The sequence below is a fragment of the Rhopilema esculentum genome, chromosome 8, assembly GCF_057945365.1.
Source record: "Rhopilema esculentum isolate cy_ngs chromosome 8, ASM5794536v1, whole genome shotgun sequence".
NCBI classification, from domain to species: Eukaryota; Metazoa; Cnidaria; class Scyphozoa; order Rhizostomeae; family Rhizostomatidae; genus Rhopilema; species Rhopilema esculentum.
Window position 1 is genome coordinate 5749729 of NC_142822.1, and position 23788 is coordinate 5773516.

Below are 23788 nucleotides of genomic sequence, written 5' to 3' on the forward strand. Positions count from 1 at the left end.
AGCCAACTATGTACGAGCAAAAAGCATATGAAAATATTTCTTCTTACTAGCAAGATTCATTTTCTCTCATTATGTCTTCTGGAGCGACCCTTTCCAAAAGGAATTCTGCGCTCAGTAGTGGAAATCTAACATGCTCGAACAATTCTGAAACGAATTCCTGCAAGTAGAAAAAAAGTCTTACAGATACATGTATGTAAAAACTGTACAACTGAGGAAAAGCAAAAGATAATATGAGACAAAAACGAAAGTCTCTTTAGTGGTGCTAGAAATATAGTAAGAAACAAGAGTGAGTCACATAGTGAGAAACAAGAGTGAGTCACAAGTGAAAGTGTTAGAACTTAAACAGGCAGCAATTGGCAGAAGAATGCAGAAAATGGTGGTGTTTTTAGTGTAGAGAGAAATTTTCTGCCCATGTTTTTGCGAGAAATTAAATTTATAAGTGTCAAAAACCATAGGCTGTCATCTATGAGCTATAATTCTGCACTTATTTATAGTACCCACTTGCAATACTGCAAGAAAATCAGCCAAAAAATCCAAATTGACAAAAAGACAGACATCTACAGAATGACGTAGCATCAGATTTGACTCAAGATTTTCCGAGTTGCAATGGCATTGCATATAAACTCATATATGGCATATATGGCATAAAATGTGCCTTCTTTTGTACGAATATTCCCACGTCCCTTTCAATTAATCGCAACTTTGAGATAAAAATTCAAGCAATCTTAAAGGTGCATACTTCTCTATTAGTTGTATCATATTTAACCCAAGCAAGAACTGCTTCAAACACGCGTTCCTCAGAGTGAACATTTAAACCGTCGTCTGCGATTAATCGTAGAAGTTGTGATTGCGAAATCATCATGAACTCTTCAGTTTGCACGACGTCGGAGAAATGACTTCTAGCAAATGAATCTGCCGATGACGCTAGCTCGATGCACGAATGAGCATCCGCGAAAGCGGCTATGCCTGTGTTGAACAAAAGAAAACAATCAATACTAGTTCTAAAGAGCAAGCAACCATCATCAAAGACTGGACATTTGAAAACTATGATGGCTTGGGTCAGTTTTAGCATCCAATTTGATCGATTTTTTTCATTTTGTGCCTCCATTTCAAAGGTTCTCTCTTAAATGATCATAAGCGAAAAATTTATTAGTTCTTTCACATTTCTACTCATTTGCTACAAATTTCGCATCAAATTGTGCCTATTCAACTAGATTTACACAAAGGACATCTTTATCCAACATAACACAACGAGAATACTTCTTTCGCTCTATCATGTACGCATAATTTATCGCCGAAGAATCTTGGCTCTATTCTCCTTACCAAAATTGATAATGCGAATCAGCTTTCAATCAAAGTTTTAGGCAGTAATCGTATTCTCTTTATACTTAAAAGCAAATAGCATACAGCAAAAGAAGGTCTCCATTTTGTAGGCAACATGGCATAAAGCGCACATTTTCAAGCAATATAGTCACAGAGAGAGAGAGAGTGAGAGAGTGAGAGAGTGAGAGAGAGTGAGAGTGAGAGAGAGTGAGAGAGAGAGAGAGCGAGCGAGCGAGAGAGAGAGAGAGAGAGAGAGAGAGAGAGAGAGAGAGAGAGAGAGAGAAAGAGAGATCTAGCATCTGCAAGTCAGCATTCAACACGAGCGAAAATGGAAATAAAACATACCTAAACAATTATTTGTATTAATTTGTCTCTTCATGAATTCACAACAAGCCTCCTGGATTCGCCGTAGCTGCAATAATCCTGATATTGATATCAAATCTTGAACATTTATATCATTTATTTCAATTCTGCCAGTGTAAAAATAGTCTATAATATTTTTGAATACAATTTCGTCCATGTCCTGGAAGACTATTTCGCCTTGTTTACTTTCCATCAAGCCATCTAAAAATTAAAAAAATCATCATTTGACTGCATAAACAGGAAAATTATTGAAATAATCACTAGTACCCTGGCTTGTATAGCTGCAGGGTTGTCGGGTTTGAGAGATCTTAAAAGCGCTACCGGTCGGGTACGAGGTCGGTGCATCCCGTCCTATATATCAGTGTGAAAGTCGTTGTGAATGAATTGCAGGAAAGCCGCGGTACTTTCAAGGAAGGATAATACCAAAGATTAAAAAGAATGACCTTCCTTTTTTCCTTTTCATTCATATGTTCAGAGAAGCATGGGAATTTTTACGAAAAGCCATTTATGCATCTGAATTCGAGTTCAAAGATTAAAGATCTCAGACAATTTAGCAAAACAGCAATTTGGCTATCTGGCATAAAATGGTTTACATTATTAGATATTTACGTGAAGATGATAGGGCCTAATAACTTCAATTCTTTAATGACTTCTGCCAAACAATACTCTTTATAAATAAAGTATTTTATATGCCACTTGTGAGGACTTTGTTTGCAGAGACGCCGTTAATGGCAATAATTCTAACAGCTTCACTTGCATTTCTAACAGATGAATAAAAAAATCAATCGATATGAGAACCGAAAAAAAGCAAGGAGCTGTAGTTAAGTTGAGCTTTTGTTTATTAATTGAAATATTGCTTATAATAAGATATAAATTTAACATGCAACAAAAAAGCAACTGTTTATAGTTTAGTTGATTTTAAGTTTTCCCGAGTTGAAAGAATTTAAAATAGTATTTTGATTACATTATCAAAATATTTTTCTTTGGCAAATTAAACATAAAGGTCAGGAAAGTTTCTCAATTCACGGAGCCAATTTTTAGTCATTCCAAACATTTTTGAAATTCAACTTTCTCTCAATCGGAGATTCATTTTGATTCGCAGGTTGCAGAATTGCTACGAATGTACAAATACATCAAAGGTCAACAAAGAAACATACAAATTTGAAGGAAAGACGGGCCCCATTGAGGAGTAAAGTCGCAAGCATCTTATATCCGGATCGTATCTAGGTCGCTTAAACAGTTTACTGAAGGACAAATCAGCTCCTCTGTATGGGAAGTGATGAAATGCTTAGGCATGGCATTCAAAACGGACCAACTACACTGTATAGGAATTTCCAATAAAATCGGCAAACAATCTTTAATGATGCGGTGATAAAACCTAGACGCCCTTGGCGAGGACCTTGCTTCTAACTTCCACTGTTACAAGACAGGAACCTATCCCTTTTTACATTACGTAATATTCATTATGTCAATACCTATGGAGAAGCAATGAAGAAAACGCTGCGAAAAGAAGAGTGGTTAACATTGAGTTAAGAAAGATATCGCTGCCTAATATCAAAACACAAGAATGTATCATATATTTACTATCATGTCATGATCTATAATTAATCTTTGGAAGAAAAATGCAGTCTACAAATCATAGATGTTGTTAAAATTGAAAATAATTGTCACGAGGGCAGTAAATCAGTCCCTCTTCCTCCATACAAAATCTGCCACTATTTTTTCATGTTTTAAAAACATCTTTCGACGTTTTCAACGAGCAAACTTTCAACGTGTGTTCATTGATTTAATAATTTCCACATGCTATATAGGTCAGGCAGGCCCTTGTTAAGCAACATCTCAAAAAGAAAATTCACTGTGGTTTCACCCTTTAAGATCCAGTTTCCATTCATTTCTGAGACCGTTAAAACATTCCATGGGTACTTGGGATGCATCACATGACATCTACTGAAGCGGGTGACAGCCTGAGAGGTGCTTTAAATGGATCTGGGGAACAGGATGCCGGTTGACACTGACTTACATTATCAATACAGATGAATGAGAGAAGTGACTATATGGATTATTCTTTGAAAAGAATTGGGACTTACTGGGAATTATTTAACCTAACCTAACGGACATAATATTAATCTGCGTCTAAATTTTGATGTTTTCGTGAAGGATGCCTTGTATTATATTACAGGAAATCCAGTCTGCTCTCTGGATACGGTTTTTGTTAAGAAATAAAATCAAAGAGTTCTTTGTTATCAAGTGGGTGGAAAGTGGGCAATTTGAAGAGACAGTTTTCGCCTGCTGTGCAGAAAATCATGTTTTAGGTATTTCAATCTAAGGTATGACAAACATTCCTAATAAATGGAGCTTAAAGTTCAGGCAAAGATAAATTTACATATTCATGAAAGAATGACTTTCCATTTCAGTTTTACCTATTTTTGACCCAAGAATTAAGGACAGCTTGAAAAGTCGCGAGCTCAGTGGGTGAGGGATAGAGCAAAGTAAGAGATGTAGACTAAGGAAATGGGAGGGAACTATTTTGCGTGGCTATAAGAATTGCTGTTAGATGTTACAGGCCCAAGGTTTACAGAAAATACATTTTTTTCCTAGGGTTCGAGATTTGGTTTGAACTATATTCTCAGAACTAACAGAAAACATCTAACGCGGTGATCAATGATATGAATACCACGTTACGTTAAGAAGAAAACGATTCATCGTAGCAGGTAATAATTAGTAAAGAAAGAGCATTCCATCCAACATCTCAGCATCTCGTTCCATTTCAAATCAGCTTTAGCAAGTTTGGGAAGAGGACCTCAAAACAACAAAAACTACTTGTCTTATTTCTGTTCGTCCATGGTAATCTTACTGAACACAAAATGCTGATATGGGCGTGGTCGATTCTCGCGGGTGTGCAAGAAGAAATCATTTTGCCACTTACTTGTAAACATTGCTCTGAAATATGGACTGCTTCCTGCTAATACGACGCGGTGCGCCAGAACTCGGGATGCACCAATGCAAAGTGTGACGTCACACAATTCATCTTGCTCCCTGAGCGAGCAGAAAACAGCGAGCAGTTCCTTGTTATGCGCGGCATCGCAGAAGCTGACTGACGATTGCCGGTTGTCGTCTATTGGTTTCAATGCTGACGTAATATTGGATTGGGCCATGCTGCAAGAAACGACATGAAATAACTTAATGGTTTAGTGAGATCTATCATGGGCGATTCAGTTACAGGCGATGTAAGTGCAATCTTGTCTGAAAATGTTCAGCCATGGAAGTAATTATTCAAAAGAGTAGGTGAGCCAACGAAATCTGATTGGCTAAAATATTTTGTCGACCATTTTGTTCATCATTTGATAATTCATGCGATCTTCCAATTCATGCGTTCAAATAAGGAAACAATCACGATCATAACCGTGTTATTGGCATTTTGTGCTAACTAGCCTATGTGACATACGTACCTGTGGCCTATAAAATGTCTGTTGTACCAAAAAATTAAAAATCAATCCCAGCTAAGCAATTAACCAAAAAGTAAAACGAGCAGACGCATATCTATAAAGGGTTGTACCAGGCAACGCACAGCCATCAGGCTAGCAGGGTCTATAGCCCCACCATTTTTTGCAATAATAGGTTAGAAAATTTTCTGGAAGGTTTACTCTAACGCAACTTTGGATAGTTTACTATGAGCTGTTACCCGAACAGGTATGTACTAACAGTTCTTCTTGACTGGAAACCTTTTTTGTTAATTTTCTAGGTGTTTTATCTTGTCTAATGATATAATGTATTTTCTAACTTGACTAGCTTGGTGTTTTGTTCCCTCAAGCTAATCTTATCTATTTTCATAGCTACTGATATTTCATCTGAACCAGACTGTTTATACAAATTGAGTAGAAATAAGCAAGTATTTTCTAAAAGGGGCTTTCCGGCGTTCTAGAAAGCGTGGCCTTAAAAAATTCTTGGGCACACCCATTTCAGCCCCTTCACTTTTAAACTGGTGCGCGGTCCCTGGTTGTTGCACAATAAAATATAATTAGTTATCAAAATGGTTAGTAGGTAAAAGTTGCCTGGAGGTAGGCGAATTCTCTATGTATGTCTTCGCCGAAACGATTTATTTTGCAACCACTTCCAACAACCCCTCCAAGTTATGGAGGTACACTCTTGGTGAAAAGGTGTTTTGGATGTGTATCCAATTTAGCAGATATTAGCAGCCACAACGAAAAAGGGAAATTCGTTATCTAACAAAAAACATTTTAATTAAGTAACTTCCTTGATTTATCAAATTTTCTCTATAAATAGTTCATTAAGATGTTATCTGCCAAAACTCTCTGATAGTTTCCTGCAAAAAAGGAAGTAATGGACTGAAAGATACGAGAGCTGTTGCTTCAGGCAGCTCCAAGAGAATTATGGGGCCCTTACGTCACTTTCATATCGCTACATCCCTTATGGCTTGTTTCTTTGCAGCATCATTCGGGAACACAAATAGAAATAATATTCAATCGTAAAAAAAAGAAAAACAGAAAAATTGATAAAACAAAAATGCTATAGTTTTAACATCGTGGAATAGAATCCCAAGGGAAGTTTTCGACTGAAGGCGAATTTGAGCATAAAATGAAAACCTGAAGACAGAAGTGCTAAAAATGGCAAAATTTTTCACCTTGCTAGCATGTACCTTTAAGCCGAAATCGTGAAGTAGATATTGAAGATTTTAGGAAAGTTATGAAATATTTGCTAACTTTGGCGAAAAATCTTGAAACACGATCGACGTCTTCCTAACTACTGCCTGAATCGGGCAACAAAGATTGTTATACATCTAGCACATACTTTACTTAAAGTAACAGAGTTTTGCGAGCATATCGCCTTAAAAAAGATATGCAAATTATCACAGAAGGAAAAACATTTCGGGTGAAAAATCAGCACAAATGACAGATAAACACCCAGTATTTCTGATTCACACAAAAAAACATATACAAAAAGAACAAAAAACATTCTTGCATGCGAAAGTATACGTACAAAAACAATGACTGTTTGTGTTAATCGACCGACTAATTGAAACCTGTTTTAAGGTTGTTAGTAGAATTGTTACAAAACGTTCTTTAAGGTATCCAGCTTTTAATTCTAAACAGACATGGGGTATCATTTCCTCATCTGCTGAGTCCATTTTCTTTTAGTTAGTAAATTTAGACGAAAAGGAAACGTTGAAGAATCAGGCATGCGAGGTGCCGTTTAGTTTGGGCTTTTGAGAGGAAACGCCATAGTTTTTAACACAGCTCTCGATAGTCTTCTTAAATGAAAAAACAAAAAGGAATAGACGAGTCATGAGAAAAGAGAACAAAACCGTGATAGGGGGCCTTTTTCGTAGAACAAGTTGGATGTCGATTTAAACTTGTTTACCTTAACATCGCAACGGCACCACGCCAGTGGGAGAAGAGGAAAAGAATCTGAGAAAACTGACAGTGAAATGTTTTTATCTACTTCAAAATGGCAGTAGTCTGATGAATAGATGCTTGATAAGGTAGTAGAGGCTGGCTAAGGTAGTAGATGCTGGCTAAGGTAGTAGATTGATAAGGTGGAAGTATGCAGTCAGCTGCGAATGATAATAGGCAAACAATGTATTTTAAACTGATTGAAATGCCATTACCACTTTATACTCGTCGTTTTAAACGAATTGTCATGCTAACTATGCTCAGCTAAAAACTTAAATACCGTCAAATAGAAAAAATCAAAACGACACTAATGAAGATAGTATGAGTGCTGTTTCTGCGAATGTTTCGAAAGGTATTATTTATAATGTTTCTGCGAACGATTTTTAACTGGTTTGCCTCTTGAGTCGAACCGAGGCAAAAGATTTTCTACAGCTAGACACATTCAACAGAACTGGATGTTCAACGGCTCAGTTACGTCATGTATTTCTCTATAAGCAGTAGTGAACTCGCGCACACTGCAGAGCCCACAGGGGGCCGAGGAGCCAGCTCAGAAAATCGTGATGGTTCCAAGTATGCAAAGGAACTCCAAGTCACTCCTTTCCGTGTAAACAGGAGCATGTTGTAGCTTAACGACAGAGGACAGTAAAAAAGATGATTGCTTTCCTAAAAAGCAACGAATGAAAGCAAAATGATATATTACTTAAAAGTGCTAGTTACTGGGAGAATAGGTTGTGTTCCATTATGAACCACATTTTCTTTGGGCTTTTAAAGAAAACAATAAAACCAGCGGAAAATGATACTCAACAGTACTCATACTTTGAAAAAAAAGACATCTTAATCGTTACTGTTGACTGTACTGATTCCTAAAGCTATTTTCCACAGAGAAAGAGAGGGGGTGGGGGCTGTTATGGTCACTTTATTTGCTTTTTAGCTCATTTAGTGTGACGCTATATTTCCCAGACGAAGGAGGAGGGGTTACACAGAAATGTCATTTGATTTTGAAAGCAAAATACCTAAATGGATGTTCCTCTTGAACAGCTTGGAAGGACAGACGTAGGTGAAATTAACGAGGTTACGACGTGATTTCTTCAATAACATGTAAAAGGATCAACGGGGATTGTGTGCTGTTTTTTCGACAGCGGCTCTTATGTGCGAGGGTTTTGAAAATCCTAATAAACTCAGGAAACGATACAGAAAATCCAATAATGACAGCTACAAGATGAGACCAAGAATCCAGAACGGAAAGCTTGGAAAAGCTCAGCAAGGACAAATCTTTGAGAAAATATGAGGTAGGAAATGGCTTAGCCGTTAATTTCAAGACTACGTTGGTAAATGCAAGAATAAGACCAAACATCGGCCTGATATTTTACAATATCTTCAATCAAGTAAGCAGATGAGATGCTAAATAATAGAAGAAAAATATAACAAAATACTTTGCAAATAAAACGAGCACGTTTGGGGAGATATGCATTCTTGAGCAAGAGGTTGGCAAAAATCGTAAATACAAAAATATCTACAAGGAAAGTTTTGATGATAACGAAAATGATGTTGTACTTTCAGTCTATGAAACAGGCCCAAAAATTTACCTAGACGAAAAGCAAAATATCTGAGATTGTCACGGACCCAGAATACTAACAGGTTTCAGGTATATCCAATAATTTGGATCGCATTGTTTTCGGTCTTTTAAAGATTCACCCGTAGAAGCACTCTTCGAGCCAGTTTCTCCTCAGTATGTTTTATTGAAAGTTCGAAGCAAAACTAACGAAGAGAAACAAAACAAACCTAATCTTTAATCAACTCTTTAGAGATACAGAGGGTGAATAGAGAAACGGTTGGCCGAGTTCCAGGATCAATCTTTGCAGAACTTGGGACAGGAGCACAAATTGCAATAACGACAAAGAAAGGCCCCTTTGGGCAAAAAGCAAAGATCCTCTGGAAATTATTTATTGCTTTTATGTGGCAAAGAAATAACCATGGGCAATAATCACTCCATCAAAGCAGAAACAAATGTTGGCTGATAGGAAAAGGCTTTCAAATATTTATTACAGGGTGGGAAAGAACGGGTGTACCGAGAATTCTAGTGCACCATATTTTTGCATACTGCTAGTCTTCCATAGACGGAATCATCCCCCTGTATCCGGTCTTAGAGCAAGCGCAGCAGTTTTTCAATATAAGTGCGCATGCTCTTTGATTGCACACAGAGGGAGGATGACTCAGGTAGTGGCAGGCTGACCAGTGAACGCCTCCCCAGGCAAGAAAGAAGTAGTTGTTTGGAAAGACTAACGCAAACTATTCTTACATAAAGGTTACGTCATACTTTTCTGGGCCTCCGTTCTTTTAAGATTACTTCGATTCGTTTCCATTTAGTGTATAAGGAAATAGAGAGGTAAAATGTGCCTCATTATCAAGTGGATTCAATTCGGTTTTTTACCATTAACGAAGGAAGGACCTTCAAAAATAATTATTAGAACTAATATCTTGCTTCATAATTCATTATCAATACAGCTGAAGGAAGGTATAATTGACGGAAAAGAGCGAGCCAAGGCGGCAACACTAACGAATTCTTTTACCTAAGAAACGATTGTCGATGCAATTCTGCGTAGCCAAAGCCCGGAGGCTGCTGTGGTGAACAAAGAAATCGTTTTCCAAATGTATTACATTCCCATTAGATTCAATATGTATCGTGTAAATAGGCATTTATTAATAATTTTCGTTTATCTTAAGACTTACTATAACAATTCAAATGAAGGACGCGTTCAAAGGAGTTCCTCTCTTGAAAGATCACCCTCTGTAAACAACATTAAACTAAACGAAAATGCCATAGTGAGTTAAGTCCAGCAAAGTAGCCTGTAAAAGCAGTAAAAGGCAGTTTGACACCGCCAACAGCAGTTATGTTGCTCTTAAAATAGAACAATAATTTGTGTCTCTATCCATAGGCAGTATCATCAATTGTTACAAACGTTCATTGGGCTTTTCTCAGTATCATCACTGCTTTAAACCAAGGCGACATTGAAGAGCCATACCTTCTTACGCTAACTCTTTAGTGGTTAATTCGCAAGTGCAGTTGAATCCCACTATCATGAACCCCTCTTTTTACGAACTTCTCGCTATCGAGCCCTCGATATAACGAGCTCATGCTTTAATAGAAATCGTAACTGTGGGATTCTACTGTAGTTGAATTCATTCAACTGAAAAACCTTAAACAAGTATTGCGCCAGTCTTAAGCCTTCGGCATCTTTCGTTTTATTCGTTCTGTTGTTATTTGAGTTTCTATATTTTGCATCTGTCCGTTTAAAATCTAGTAGACTTCGAATTGGACATGCCTATAAGGAAATTGTAGACACGATCTCATTGCTGAAGGGTCATAATGAAGACTTATTCTCGTTTCGTTGCTTCTTCTATCTATTTCCAATATCTAACAAGCAAATGTGAGCAACGTCAAAGCCGCGATGATGACAGATGACAGAACTGGCAATTTGAAGATTAGAACATCCAAACAGACTTAAACCTGGATATTTTGTGGTAGAAATTACAGACGTTATAAAAACGATTGGCCTTCTCACTTTACTTTACGTCAGATCTAGAACGGCTAAATCTCTTTACTTTGTTGGAAACTTGGTTCCATTTATCTCAAGAATTTAACCGACCAGATCGATTCTGTTTCATGCTGTTGGAACATAAAGCCACTTCTCCCCTCCCAAATCATATGGTTTCTTATACTTAGTACTCAACATAACCCAATGCCCATTGAGGTCAGTCTTTCCTTTGCTACTTTCTAAAGCAAAGGAAATTCGTATTTGTACCCACAGCAACCTAAAAGTCCAATTTCCCTACACGGAACAGCTCCGATATCTTATTCTTGTGATTAATTTTTGGCAACCTGCACAACACAGCATTGCTGCGACGCTTCTTGCTCTTATCATCTCTATTGTAATAGCTTTCTGAATTACAGCTGCAAAGGCAATTTAATCAACAACACCCATGACGTAAATGTGATGAAAGAATGCTTTTCAAAAACAGTTTCCTTCAAATTACTTTGAACGTTCTTCGTTATTGTTGCCCAATTTTTTAAGCATATGGTTTCAAAAACGATTTCAAAAATGTTTCTTCTTAGAACTTGCAACAAAGTGTTACAAACTTTGAACTCAAGGCTCTTGAAGTTAGTATCACTTTAAGTTGGTTCCCATTGCCCAACTGTAAACGCTTTCCTTGATAACGGTACAGGGAAAACCGTCATTGCATGAGTAGCGCACCACAAGCAAGTTGCGGGCTGGCAAAATATAAATTGGCAACAGTCATGCCCTAACAATGAATTTGTGGAATAAGGAAGTGATTTTGTAGGAAAACTTTAAAAAAGACTCAAGAGACTGAAGAATGAGTTAAAGCAAAAAGCCTTTGTGTAGAAAGCAGACAACTTGAAGCAGTTGTACGGTATCAAACCCTTTGTGCACACCTGTAAGGTGCAAATGCGGTAATTACAGCTTAATAGGTACTTAAACATGGATACTTTTGGTACCATAGAATGCCAAGCCGGAGTTGAGTACATTGAGGAAGGGTTTTTCTTGACACAAATTTCAGGCAAAACAATCTGCAACCAAGAAGTTCTTCATGTAAACCATTTGCTAAATACAAACTATTTGGTTGCAAATAGAAACTCGATTAAGCACTGAGCACATAAAGACGGAATGAAAATATTTTCTCTTGACTTTGAAACGATTATTCATCAATTGAATTTGGCTCTTTATAAAGTCAATTCCAGCTGTCATAAAAGAGCTCCAGGACCCTCGTTTACGTCTATTCTAATGGTTTACAGACGATTTCCTACCATAACAGGAACTCTATTTTTATTTCTACCACAGTTTCAATGCTTTGCAAGCAATCCTTATTTCAAAGGCAACCAAATCCAAAATAGTTTGCTTTGCGTATAAAATCCTTTTTTCAAATAGGTAATTGTGCTTTTCAGTTACCAGAAAATCCGTGTCAAAGATGTTAGTTTAATTATCTTCGTTCAACAATAAGGACCACAATTAAATAGAAAATTGAAATTATTAGTGCTTAAAAATGGAATCGAATAAAAACCTCGAAATTTGAACCGATTATAAAAAATATCTTAATGCATCTGAACATTCGTTTAGCAAAAAAAACATTACATTTGCATGCGCTGGCTGTGCTAATGGAAACGTTGCCTTCTAAAATAACCTTGTTGAAGGGCAAAAAACACTACCAGATTGATTACAAAAGAAATCAAAATCATCAAAGTTCTAAATACCGAAACAATGCGATCAGCTTCTTTGAGCCGCTATGTAACTGATTTAGAAATCATCTTTAAAGAGGACTAAATAAGAACTGGCCTAGACAACGGCATAACAGCCAAATAAACTCACCACAGAACCATTCTCGGTGCGGCCATCACCATGAGATCATGTACTGGGAAGGGGACGTATTTCAACGTCCTACAACCGCATATATGCTCGCAAGATACATAATCCTCACCGCACACACGAAGAAGACAAATGCAGACAAAATTTTCGTCACAATGTAAGAAGAATCCCCGTTTTATCCATTCAAACAAATCAATGAATGGATTTGAAAGAGCGGATTCAGTAGTCTTTCTGGGTTGGCAGTGTAAAAAACCCGGAACAAAAGATTGCGGATGTAGGAACAAAAATCGAAATGCAAACGAGATAAAACGATACGATTTGAAAAGAATCTCAGGCCAGACAATCGAATGCTAGAAATCCTTCATAAATACAACCTACAGTATTACGGATGATTTAAATTTAAGATGTTGGCGTACATGGCGCAGCATACATCCAGTCAACGGTTTATCGCAGCGCCCTCCTGCAACACGCTCACGGCGGTTCTCCAATGCAGAGGATGTTTAGATAAGGGATATCGACATAGGGGATTGTTATTTGCGCGACTAAGTCAACGCTAGGCATTCTCAAACCAAATAGGATGGATTTTGTGTGCTCAAGGATTGGTGCAATTAAAAAACCAGTGCATTAGTGCTGGTAGATAGGGTGCGTTGTCAGAGTGACTGAAACTAGTTACTGTAAGTATACTCGCCTAAAAATAATTTTGATGAGAATACATTTTGTGAATTGATATGAGAAGTTAACCTCTTCTTGATAACTCTATAAAGAAGACAACACTTTCATTCTCTTGACAAACTGGCCGGTCCTGGAAAAAAGTATCTTCAATGGGATGTGCCGGAAGAAAAACAAAATACATAACCCTGTCCCCCAAATTTTCAGCCAAAAATGAAACTACATTGGCAGGTACATCCTGTGGTAAATCAGTGTATGAATGCGTAGACACTTTGGCCTTTACAGCATGTTTTTTTAGATATAACGTCGAGCCACAATTAAAATACATTCCTCAGACGAATAAGCCCAAACTTCTTTAAATCTAGCATAAAAACATACGATGAAAACATGAAAACCAATGCAACAAGCATGATCTAAAAGGGTCCCATGAAGGTTTTAACAAAGACCTTTCACTGTGTCGTCAGCGTTGCGACTGTCACTCATTCTTGACTCTGATGGAGATAAGAAATATTCCAGGGGTCTGGAGACAAGTCTCTTAAAATAACATATATTATTGGACATCCAAAGAGAAGCGCTTCATTATTCAACCATCAGCCTTGACTGCCTGAGGTATATCAGAACCAAAGCAAATATGTCGCGACATGCCCGTTTGTTCAGGCCAATGATACTAATACAAGCAGGGCTGAAACATAATACGTAGATTAATAGAAAGGTGAGGTTCGTCGCTATTTGAAAACCTAATCCACAACATATGCTAAGCAGATTCAATTCTGCAAGAAAATTTTCCATATGGTAAAATCATTCCAAATAGCTTTAAAAGCCCTGCATGCCAATGCTAAGAGAACTGGACACGTCGAGAGTGATGGCTCCTCACAATGGCAGGGCTATTGCTACTCCTGCTTTATGTTTTCCTTTTATGGAAAAAAGGATCCCCTGCAAAATCTGCAGGTATATGTTGCTGAAATTTATTTGTCTCTTGTCTAAAGAATAATGAATGGAATAAAAGATGTTACAGTAAAAGGTTGGGGAATTTCGCGACGACAGATTGAAAGGGGCAGGTCTACACTAGGGCAAATTTTTATGTGCCAAACTGATGTTTCAATATGAATGAACTATCAGCAATAATGAATGGTGAAAACAATACCTCGCAGAAAGAGCTGAGCTGACGATGGTGACAAAAAGATAATTCCAGATGCTTCTCAACACCTAGGCAATGAGCAACGTTGAGGTCACTAGTTACCAATTCCACAAAGACAAACCACTCTTTTTAACACGTTACAAAAAGATATTTGATGAATTGAAAACAGGCATCATTGTGGACACAATATTGTTCAGTGCCTAAGTCAAATGCAAGATTAAGGATCTTTTACATTACATTGTCAATTACAGTACATGCAACTCTGCAAAAACTTTGTTAGGCACCAAAAATATCTACAACAATTTTCAAGTAAAATAACTGTTCTCTCAGTTTACCCCTCTTTTGGTTCATTCTCTAAGTTGTGTTAAAAACACCATCTCCTTAAGTCTTCTAGGATTGAATAAAAAATTATAAGACAGCAGGGGTAAGCCAATAAATTATAGAAAAAAAACGGGTGTATCACTGAAATGATGAAAAAAGTGGGTGTTATTAACCTCAGCCCAACTTTAAGCTCCAAGTTTACCAACTTTATAATATCTGCCACACTTATCCACAATTCTTGGCAGTTTTGTGTAGAAATGTTGAAGTGAAGCCTTATACAGAGAAATACATTAATCTGACAAAACGCCCGTGTTTTTAAATGTCTCCACGAATGACCGCCCCATTTATAAAGTAAGCAATTCAAAGGACGCCCCTCTTTGAAACGCCTCCTTTAAAAGGCCCCAATGTAAATATTACGCTGGTTATTGAATGAGTAAAATCCCGGTGGCAATGGCCTTGAAGTGAACTGATTTCATCTTCAATGAATTCATATGGATTTGCTGTTGATGGCTAGACAGAAATGTTCAGAAGATAGACATCGTTTTTATAACCAAACGCTCCTTTTGCAAGACAAGAAAATTTGCATAGAGCTCTTTCATATCCCCGCAGGAATGTAGCTGAAGGAGCACTATTCTTTAACGTTATTTTGGGAGATGATTGGGACGTTGACATTGAATGTGTTTCTCAATTGTACGATTTTCTCTTTGCTATTTTACTTTTTATGCAATAGACAGCAAAACAAAATCAATTACTGTATTTATCATGCTCTTTGCATATTTTCAAGAACTTAAAGAATGTACAAACGCCCCCTTTTAACCCCCTCTCCCGAAAGAGCGTTCCCCTTTAAGAATGAAAAATTAAAGGATCATCACAGGCATTCTATCTAGGTAATATGTTGTCAAACCGTGCCAAGCAAAGCCTGCACTCAGTCAAGTGTTTTCTGCTGGCAAATCTCAACATTTCTTGAAATTTACCCTGAAGTGTGGTAGTTTTTTGAAAGTAATTTGTTTGTAAATATTTGAAAATAACATCCAGTTAGCCTTTTATTCCTTCTTAAGAGTTGCTTTATTATCTCCATAATCCTCTTTTGTACAGTTTCGGGTGCATACAACTGTTTACACTTCTTTATTGTAAAACAATAACCTTAAGAAGTTTAGTTGGTTGTGCAGTTTTTTGTTCTGTTTTCCAAAAAGGAAATTAAACTTAACTTTCAAAATGGTAAAGGGAGGAGACAACACATATAGGACGGCACCTGATATCCTTATGTTTTGTCAATTCATTGCAAACCAGCATGACTCAGAACCATCTTTTTCAGTTTATATATGAAATTTTCCTTTCTTCCAATGGCAGATACATGCTGTTTTACCCACTTAATGTAAAGCAACCACCCCCCCCCCCCCCCCCCCCCGGAAAAAACACTTTCATTTTCATGAATAAGGCTGATTTTGAGGTTTTTAATAAGGTGCATACGAGGATTGCAATGTCAAAGGTTCTTTAGGGTGACTTCGTATATAAAACATTAATTCTGATAATGAGCTGGGTACGCGATGATTTGCAATGGTTGTATCCAGGGCCATCACTAGCTATAGTGCTCAAAAGGGGTGTCCAGGCCCCATTTGCCGACAAAGTGTGATAGCCATCCTTTCTTTGCCGACAAGCTAGTTTGAAAATTCACCGACAAAGCACAGCCATATGGCAAATAATCGATCGTTTGTGAATAATCGATCGTTTTCGGTGCAGCTGTCAAACTCCCAAGCCTCCTGTTACATATCTGATACAGTTGTGTTGTCTACAAAAAATGGTCCAGGGAAAATGCACTAACGAATAAAAACCAGATTATTTCTGAAATTGGTCATATAATTATCTACCTAAGAAAAAAAATACAAACAAGGTGTATAATAAAAAAGGAGCTCTTGAGTTGTTCTTTGTGGAGTTTTGCAGCATTTACTATATCATAGAGAGGTTTGTACGTATTATTATCATAGAGATTTTCTTAGTTTCGAGTTAATCTAAAAGGTTTTAGAAAATATGAGAGAAAAAAGTCCTTTGATAAAAAGCAAAAGGTGCCTTTAACAGAATGCATCTGTGGATAGGCTCGACGGTTGAAATTGAGAGAACGTTGTTCACAAATGAGTTTAATTTGCGTTGATTGGTCTGGTAAATGGAAATTATCTACATAAATAAACTTACTGACACTCCCAATAATGCAAAACGCAAAAATGACACACTTCGTCAAATAACGTAATTTCTAAACGTAACAATTTAAAAATTAGGTGCAATCATACTATCCATTGGCGAATGCAGTTTTCACACAAAGACAAATAAAAATGTGTTAAAGAGGAACATTTATTTTCATAAAACTCAATTATAATCTATTAGACAGGCGGTTACAAAAAAACTCATCAAGCTGATCAATTCTTAACTTCAGGTACTCATATATGAGTACTCAAATATATATATTTGTCACTAACTGACCCTCAGTACAGGGTATTTCTGCCCTTAAAAAATCTAAAAAGTTTCGAAACTTACCAACGACAGACACCTCTCCTAATAGACAAGCAACAAAATTTCTTCATCGTAAAAGCCGTCTCGATTAAGAGAACATCAACGTAAAAAATCGCTCAAACTAGCTTGAAGGTGAAATGCATCTCAATCTTACGCTTAAATGTATCTACGACCCAAAGAAATTGATCAAACCCCATGTCATTTAGCTTAGAAATAATCTCGGGTAGCCATAAAACATATGACTTGAATATGACAAATATGTACACTTGAACATATGCAATGGTTTATCGGATTTATGACTGGGTTAGGTTGGTTTGTCTATGTTTTTCATTGGGTTATAAATCAGCTTTAACGAGACTGTTTTTTCACACACCATAGAGAAAGCACGAGCTTTTCTGCCACATTTGTAACTCGTTTGTCACACGTTTACATCCATACGGAGCACTGCAGTCGTAGAATGTAACTTTTACTCGTTGGTGATTCGTGGTAACTCACTAATATTTTCAAAGGAAGATACGTTCGTCCTTGTACTTTTAGAGAACGTGATACAGTCCAACGGTTGGGTACTGTTTCGTCCACTCCCTCCCCTCTAAACGATGATACAAAAAACCTTTTCCCCTGAAGCAATCGGAAAATGTAGAAATCAGCATATCAACATTGCATATAGAGGATGAGAGGACATTTCCCCCAAAAAACCACAATTTAGCCTGGCGGAACCAAGTTTTTATCAAATTCTTGAATTGCCTAGTATTTTGTACTGTTTTTATTGATTCTGGGAGTGAATTCCAGATTTTAGGCCCTTGGCAACTTAATGATCTGATACCATTGTGAAAGGCTTTTAGCAAGTATGATATAAGCCTAGAGAGATGAAATGCCAGCAGGATGTGACAGAACTGCCATGGGCTCCGACGCAGGTTGGAAAGTGGGTGGGCCAAGAGAAAATTTCACAATCATAACAACAAAGATTTTGAAAAAAGCTCTGATAATATCTTAGTATAAATTTGAACTGTAAAGAGAGTAATTGGGCTGGTGTGGTAACTTAGTATAAATTTGAACTGTAAAGAGCGTAATTTGGCTGGTGTGGTGACTTAGTATAAATTTGAACTGTAAAGAGAGTAATTGGGCTGGTGTGGTAACTTAGTATAAATTTGAACTGTAAAGAGCGTAATTTGGCTGGTGTGGTGACTTGCAGAAATTAGCCCCCTAAAGCAGCAATCAACGATAGAGATGCACCCCCTGTCATGTCAGTGTTCTTGGCAAATTAGGAAACACTTTAGACAAAGGAAAAGTAATATCGGCCAGAAACAGAGAGAGTTAACGGTTATAAAGAGCTGTGGTAGACTGACCTTTGTCAGGAAATTAAATACGCGGATAGAGCAACTATGATATCTTTTGACATTTCAATTCCATGATGTATAATTTGTCATTCATTCAAATATCCTTTGGCAAAATTTTGGGCGAAGTGACAAAATCTCTAAGTATTGGTGTGAATGTGTCATCGACATAAAAAACATTTTTAGGTTATGAAAGACAGTCTTTATCATTGACCGTGTTTGAGCGAAATTCTAGAAGACACTAAAAATGTGAGTGGTGTTGCAATACATGTGGCATTTTAGAGACTGCGTCGAGTGGTAGGTGACTCGTTTGACAACTATAGTAAATAAAGATTGATGCTAGGGTAGAAGTTTTTTCTGTGACCAAAAACCCTCTTTGACCATCTATTTGCTTACCTTTATGTTCCTTTTTGTCTTTAGTCTTGCATGTAAATTTTAATGGTTGGAAAAATTTTCTTTGCTGATATTTTACAGGGCAGTTAGGAAATCAGCATTCAACTGATAAATTCTTAAAATGAAACAAAAAGAGGATTGGATAAAACCGTATTAAAAAGGTGTATTTCTAGTCTAAAGTGATAACAAGGAATGAATGTATCCTCCAACCAGTGGCGTAACGCAGTTTAGGCGACCTTAGTTCGAGAACTAAGGGCCCCCGACCAAAAAGGGCCCAAAAGGGGCCCCCATCAAATTTTTCGTATTTTGTGCTTTTTTACCATGTTGACAAGGTTTCCTAAAGCCATCCCAAAAGTTATTACTAAACAGTGTTGCTAACACAACACTGGATTCATTCATTCTGTTTTGTTTTGTTTATTCGCTATAATTCTTCAATGGCTTATTTCAATTATATGACAATGACAATTTTGACCTTGGCATTCAGAGGGCACAGAGAGCAGGTTCATGATAATGTGTGTGAAGGTGGGAACTTCTTGGCATTGGTCTCTCTTATGGCTGAATATGATGAATTTCTAGCAGAAGTTATATCTCTTCCAGGTAGAGCAACAAAATACCTTACACTAAGATAAAATAAGCCGATTCACATGCTTGCAAATACTGTATCCTCGACTTTGGTAGAAAATATTAATTCCGCACCATTCTGGAGTATAATCTTGGATTCCGCCAGTGATATTACCAGAGTCGACCAATTAACCGTTGTTATTAGGTGGGCAATCACACGTTATGAATGAAAACTTTTTTGCTACCCTTCGAGATATCTTCAGTTTTTTTGGCTCTTCCTTGAATAGATGGAGAAATCTTGGAATCGAAGCTGGGAAAGGATCACTGACACTAAAAAAGTTATGTACGACACGTTGGAGCTCTCGCATTGATGCAGTGCGAGCTGTGCGTGACAAGTATCCCCAGATAATCAAGGACAAGCAATGGTGCCGTCATTATTCAGCTGTCTCTACCCCAACAACCTGGCAACACTGAGTCCTGACATGCTTGAAAATGCAGTACGAGTAATCGCCACTGCCTCCAACTAAATAATTATTCGGTTGGTTGGTGATGGCAAAGACATCCACTTTAAAAATCAAGAAAAAACTGTTTGAATACAATTTTCTCTTACCACAGAACGACGATGTAGATCGCGACCGTAAACACGAGTTACCTCGCAACCGTGAACGCGTGTTACCTCGCAACGTAAAGCCAAGGCCAAGTTAATACAACTAAAATGTCTCAAGCAGAGCGAATCAGCAAGAGGCAGTGTGGTTTTGCATAATGTGGCAGGATCGCATCAAACAGATGAAAGTGACTTAAGGAGATCTCTGGTTTTGTTTGAATGCACCAGCATGCAAATAGGATAACGGTTAAATTTGTTTTCACATATAACTTGACCTCTGGTCTCGAAACGTACTCGTTACAGACTACATGGTGTCTATTTTTGCAAAGTTTACAATCTATAGAAAGATATCATAGAACTCGTACAACCATGCTAGCTATAGAAAATAAACAAGGACATTAAAATCAGCATTGTCATAACAGTAATGGGAAAAAGAGGCCAACAGGAGTATTTTTAATAGCATATTGTTTTAGTTTTATCATACGTGGGGTATTAAAGCAATGCAGCGAGCAATAGAGGCAATATGCATATGGTATGCAATTCAGAATGTGAAGACGATATCAAAAGATCCCTTGCTACCACAGCTGCAAGGATCACTGGGGGTTGGACCAGATTGAGGGGGCTAAAAGTATCGGAGGGGGACTAAAAGTATCGGAGGGGGACTAAAAGCATCGGAGAAAGGGCTAGACAAACCAGAAAACCAATAGCAAGGAGAACAGTTGTTTGGTTTGAAGTTCATTTTGGATAAGCCCCCTCAAACACCCCGTCCCACTTCTACGGTTCTTGTTCTGTGTGTGTTTCGTCTCACTGCCAATAACCATAAAAATTACCCCCAACTTAAAAAAACCGACATAAGATCTATACCTATAGCGACAAAGCAGACAGCGGTGGGCAACTAAGATGGACCCAAATAAAACACCTGGAACTTCTGGCACCTAAAATTACAAAAGGCCTTCATGATCGCTTCGGGCTATGAAAAGGTATTTTTGTTGCACTGCTCTCTCGGGAAATTGGACTAAACAGTAAATGATAAAGGAAATAAAATTAAGCATGGGTGTAATGGAAACATTTCAATAATTACAGAAACGTTGTGGTATATATGATAATGCGTGTTTTCAAACTTAAGACAGGGGACTTCCGCCAGCCGTCTAATCGCCAATTTTGTCGCCTTTTTTAAATATGGCGGCCGTTAAAAAGATTAGTGCTAAGTTAAGGCAATTACAAAACAAAGGAAAAAGGAAAACTAATAATGATTTAAATGTCTTAAATAGAAATAATTATGCATTACAATTCCCGACAAGGATTCAAATTACATGTTTGACGATAACAGAAAAACAAGATATATTTTGAAAATACGGCATATCAGCTAAAATCAGTCTACGTAAAGAGATAAAAAATCATTCATTTAAATAGCTCGAAAAAGAAACTAAAATTACTTAGTTCCCAACAGGGAAAGTTAATTTGGTGCTATCTTTTAGTTACGTATTACCCCAAAAAGGGCACTTGGCTTGAAATTAGTTATTTTCGTATGCCTTCTTCACACAGTTTGTTCATTGCGATGCGTTTCAATTTAGAAGGCTTTGTCCTTTGGCTGTTAGCTAACTTCAGTATTTAAGTTTAATAATGCTGAGATTATATTAATAAAAATGAAAATGATTCAGCTTTTAATGCCCAATACTTGGCAATAACATTTTGATTTTAGACCAGAGAAACTAAGCTCCTTTAACAAATCTTTACTTCCTCGAAGAATCACCTAGGCTCATTCACCTTCTCGGCAATATTCCAAGGTAACAGCGCCATTTTGATGACGGGAAAGGCTTTGAGCAGAGTAAAGAAATTGAGGACCGCTTATAGAACAAATGTGCCACGCCCAAAACCCCACCTTGCTTGCAGTGCCTTTCAGGAAGGACAGAGCTTGACAGTATTGCTCTATGCTTATAAAGAAACATGGGCTGCGGAGTTTGATGAGGGGCAAACTCTTAAAAACATACATCAAAAACAACAGAAAGTTTGTGACTTTCCAGCATTATAAAAAAGGCTTAGCTTCTACACCAACAATAAAAGGAACCATACAGAGAGTTTGTTTAGAACCTGGTACGTTGCATTCAAATTGAACAACCTTTTATGTACGAGTGTTGGATTCATTTCAAATGTGGAACAACATATGTAGTAAGGGTGACACTGTCGCAGAAAATAAGAACTTTTTCAAAGAGGTTACTTCTTAGAAAAGAGCATTTATCAAAAAAGTTGAGGGTACGTGTCCTCGGTACACGCTCCCTGGTTCCAAAGTCCCAGCTCATATGTAAGATAAATACAGCTAAAAACGATTGAATTTGAAGCAAGTCCCCGAGACGCCAATGAACTGTTTAAAATCTGTCTCTAAATGCTATTTTACGGCTCAAATGTAAACCGATTCGTCATGTTGAAAACCAACATCTTCTCTGATTGCGGATATATAGTTTAATCAATTAAATTAACAATCTGAAACCAATTTAAGCAACTTAAAGCGTCTGGTTATAAGATTTGATTAGAGTATATCCCGTTAACTACATTCTTATTTTGCAAAACAGAGCCATTCGTTAGAAACAACGACATGTTCAGTAATCAACGTCCTTTCATCGCCAGGAAGATTTTAGCTCACGAAATGAATATCCGAGTGCTGATATGACGAAAAATATTACAAAAAGCCCATTTCTTTCCACATCAAAAGATTTTCAATTACCGTAAGAGGACACTTACAACTTGCTATTGCAACTGTTTTGTTTCTATATTAAATCAAATAAAATCTCTAGAAAAAGAGACTTTCTACTACAAAATATAACATAACATTATGTTGGTAAACAGTTTACAGCATTATTGGTTGCATAACAAGGGATTGGCAAAGAATAATGTCAATTAATTAATGTTTAAAGCCTTTGGACTCTCACTGAGCATGTTAAGAGCTAACGTCACCAATAGATATAAGAAGCTGATCGTGGAGAGAAATGTCGTGGTTGTTTCACGAACAAGTATATTGTTCCATGAATATGTCAGAGATGTTGTCTGAGAATAAGTATTCAAGGGGAAATGCGCAATGCCAATTGAGGGGGAGGCATGCGAGCACCTGGACCAGTCAAAGTCGGGTAGAATCGAAGAAAGTAGGCAGAAAGTCGAGAATTTGAGAGGTATAGCCATGCTTCAAAAGCGAGACGTGACTTTGAGCCTGCACAAAAATCCAGTAAACTGAAAGTATGTAGCATACGACCTAGGGTCATCTCTATGAAAGGTTGGACTGGCCTACATGGTAATCCTACCTAGAGGGAAATTAACTTCTAGTACAGGCAATTATATGTCCAAATTGAACAAATTCATGTGTTACTATTACATAAGAAGAGGAAAACATACTTCGCATTTCGCGCATTTGATACAATAAATATAAATCAACATGCCGTTGCCTTAACGTCAGCACCATTAAATACAAAGTATTACAATTGAGTTCGTCTTACGCCAGGTACTAACGGTGCATTGGTGCATTGCTCTTATAATTGATTTCTACTATTTTGCATTATCAAACCTTAACTTTAAATTCTTGTCTTTTATTCTCAAAAGCTTTTCCAAGCACTATAGCACTTTGCCAATTTTACATTTTTTTAAGACCAAATTCAATTTCCGCTGAAATCCTAATCGCTTTGAGCCGAACATTCCTTGTCAATCTTAATCAATTTGAGCCAACCATATCTTTCAATCGACGTAAAATATTTTTTAAGAGAAGAGAAAGATATCCTTGCTTAAAAGAAAGCGTGACT

The 23788-nt window shown here is 37.2% G+C and overlaps 1 protein-coding gene across 3 annotated transcripts in view; it reads right to left on the minus strand.

The window, feature by feature from the left end:
- Nucleotides 1-23788, minus strand: part of LOC135694997 (kelch-like protein 20) — a 37459-nt gene that overhangs the window by 7918 nt on the left and 5753 nt on the right. Inside the window, exons 1-5 of one of the 3 annotated variants that reach the window (XM_065213913.2) lie at nt 17136-18172; nt 4613-4842; nt 1669-1887; nt 740-966; nt 48-157 (exon numbers count right to left, since the gene is read on the minus strand). In XM_065213913.2, coding sequence (XP_065069985.2) covers nt 48-157; nt 740-966; nt 1669-1887; nt 4613-4842; nt 17136-17182 — 833 coding nt within the window. In that variant the 5' untranslated portion in view covers nt 17183-18172. Of the gene's footprint in view, nt 1-47; nt 158-739; nt 967-1668; nt 1888-4612; nt 4843-12481; nt 15972-17135; nt 18173-23788 lie in introns of those variants that run through there. The other 2 variants (XM_065213914.2, XM_065213915.2) reach the window with 2 other exon arrangements.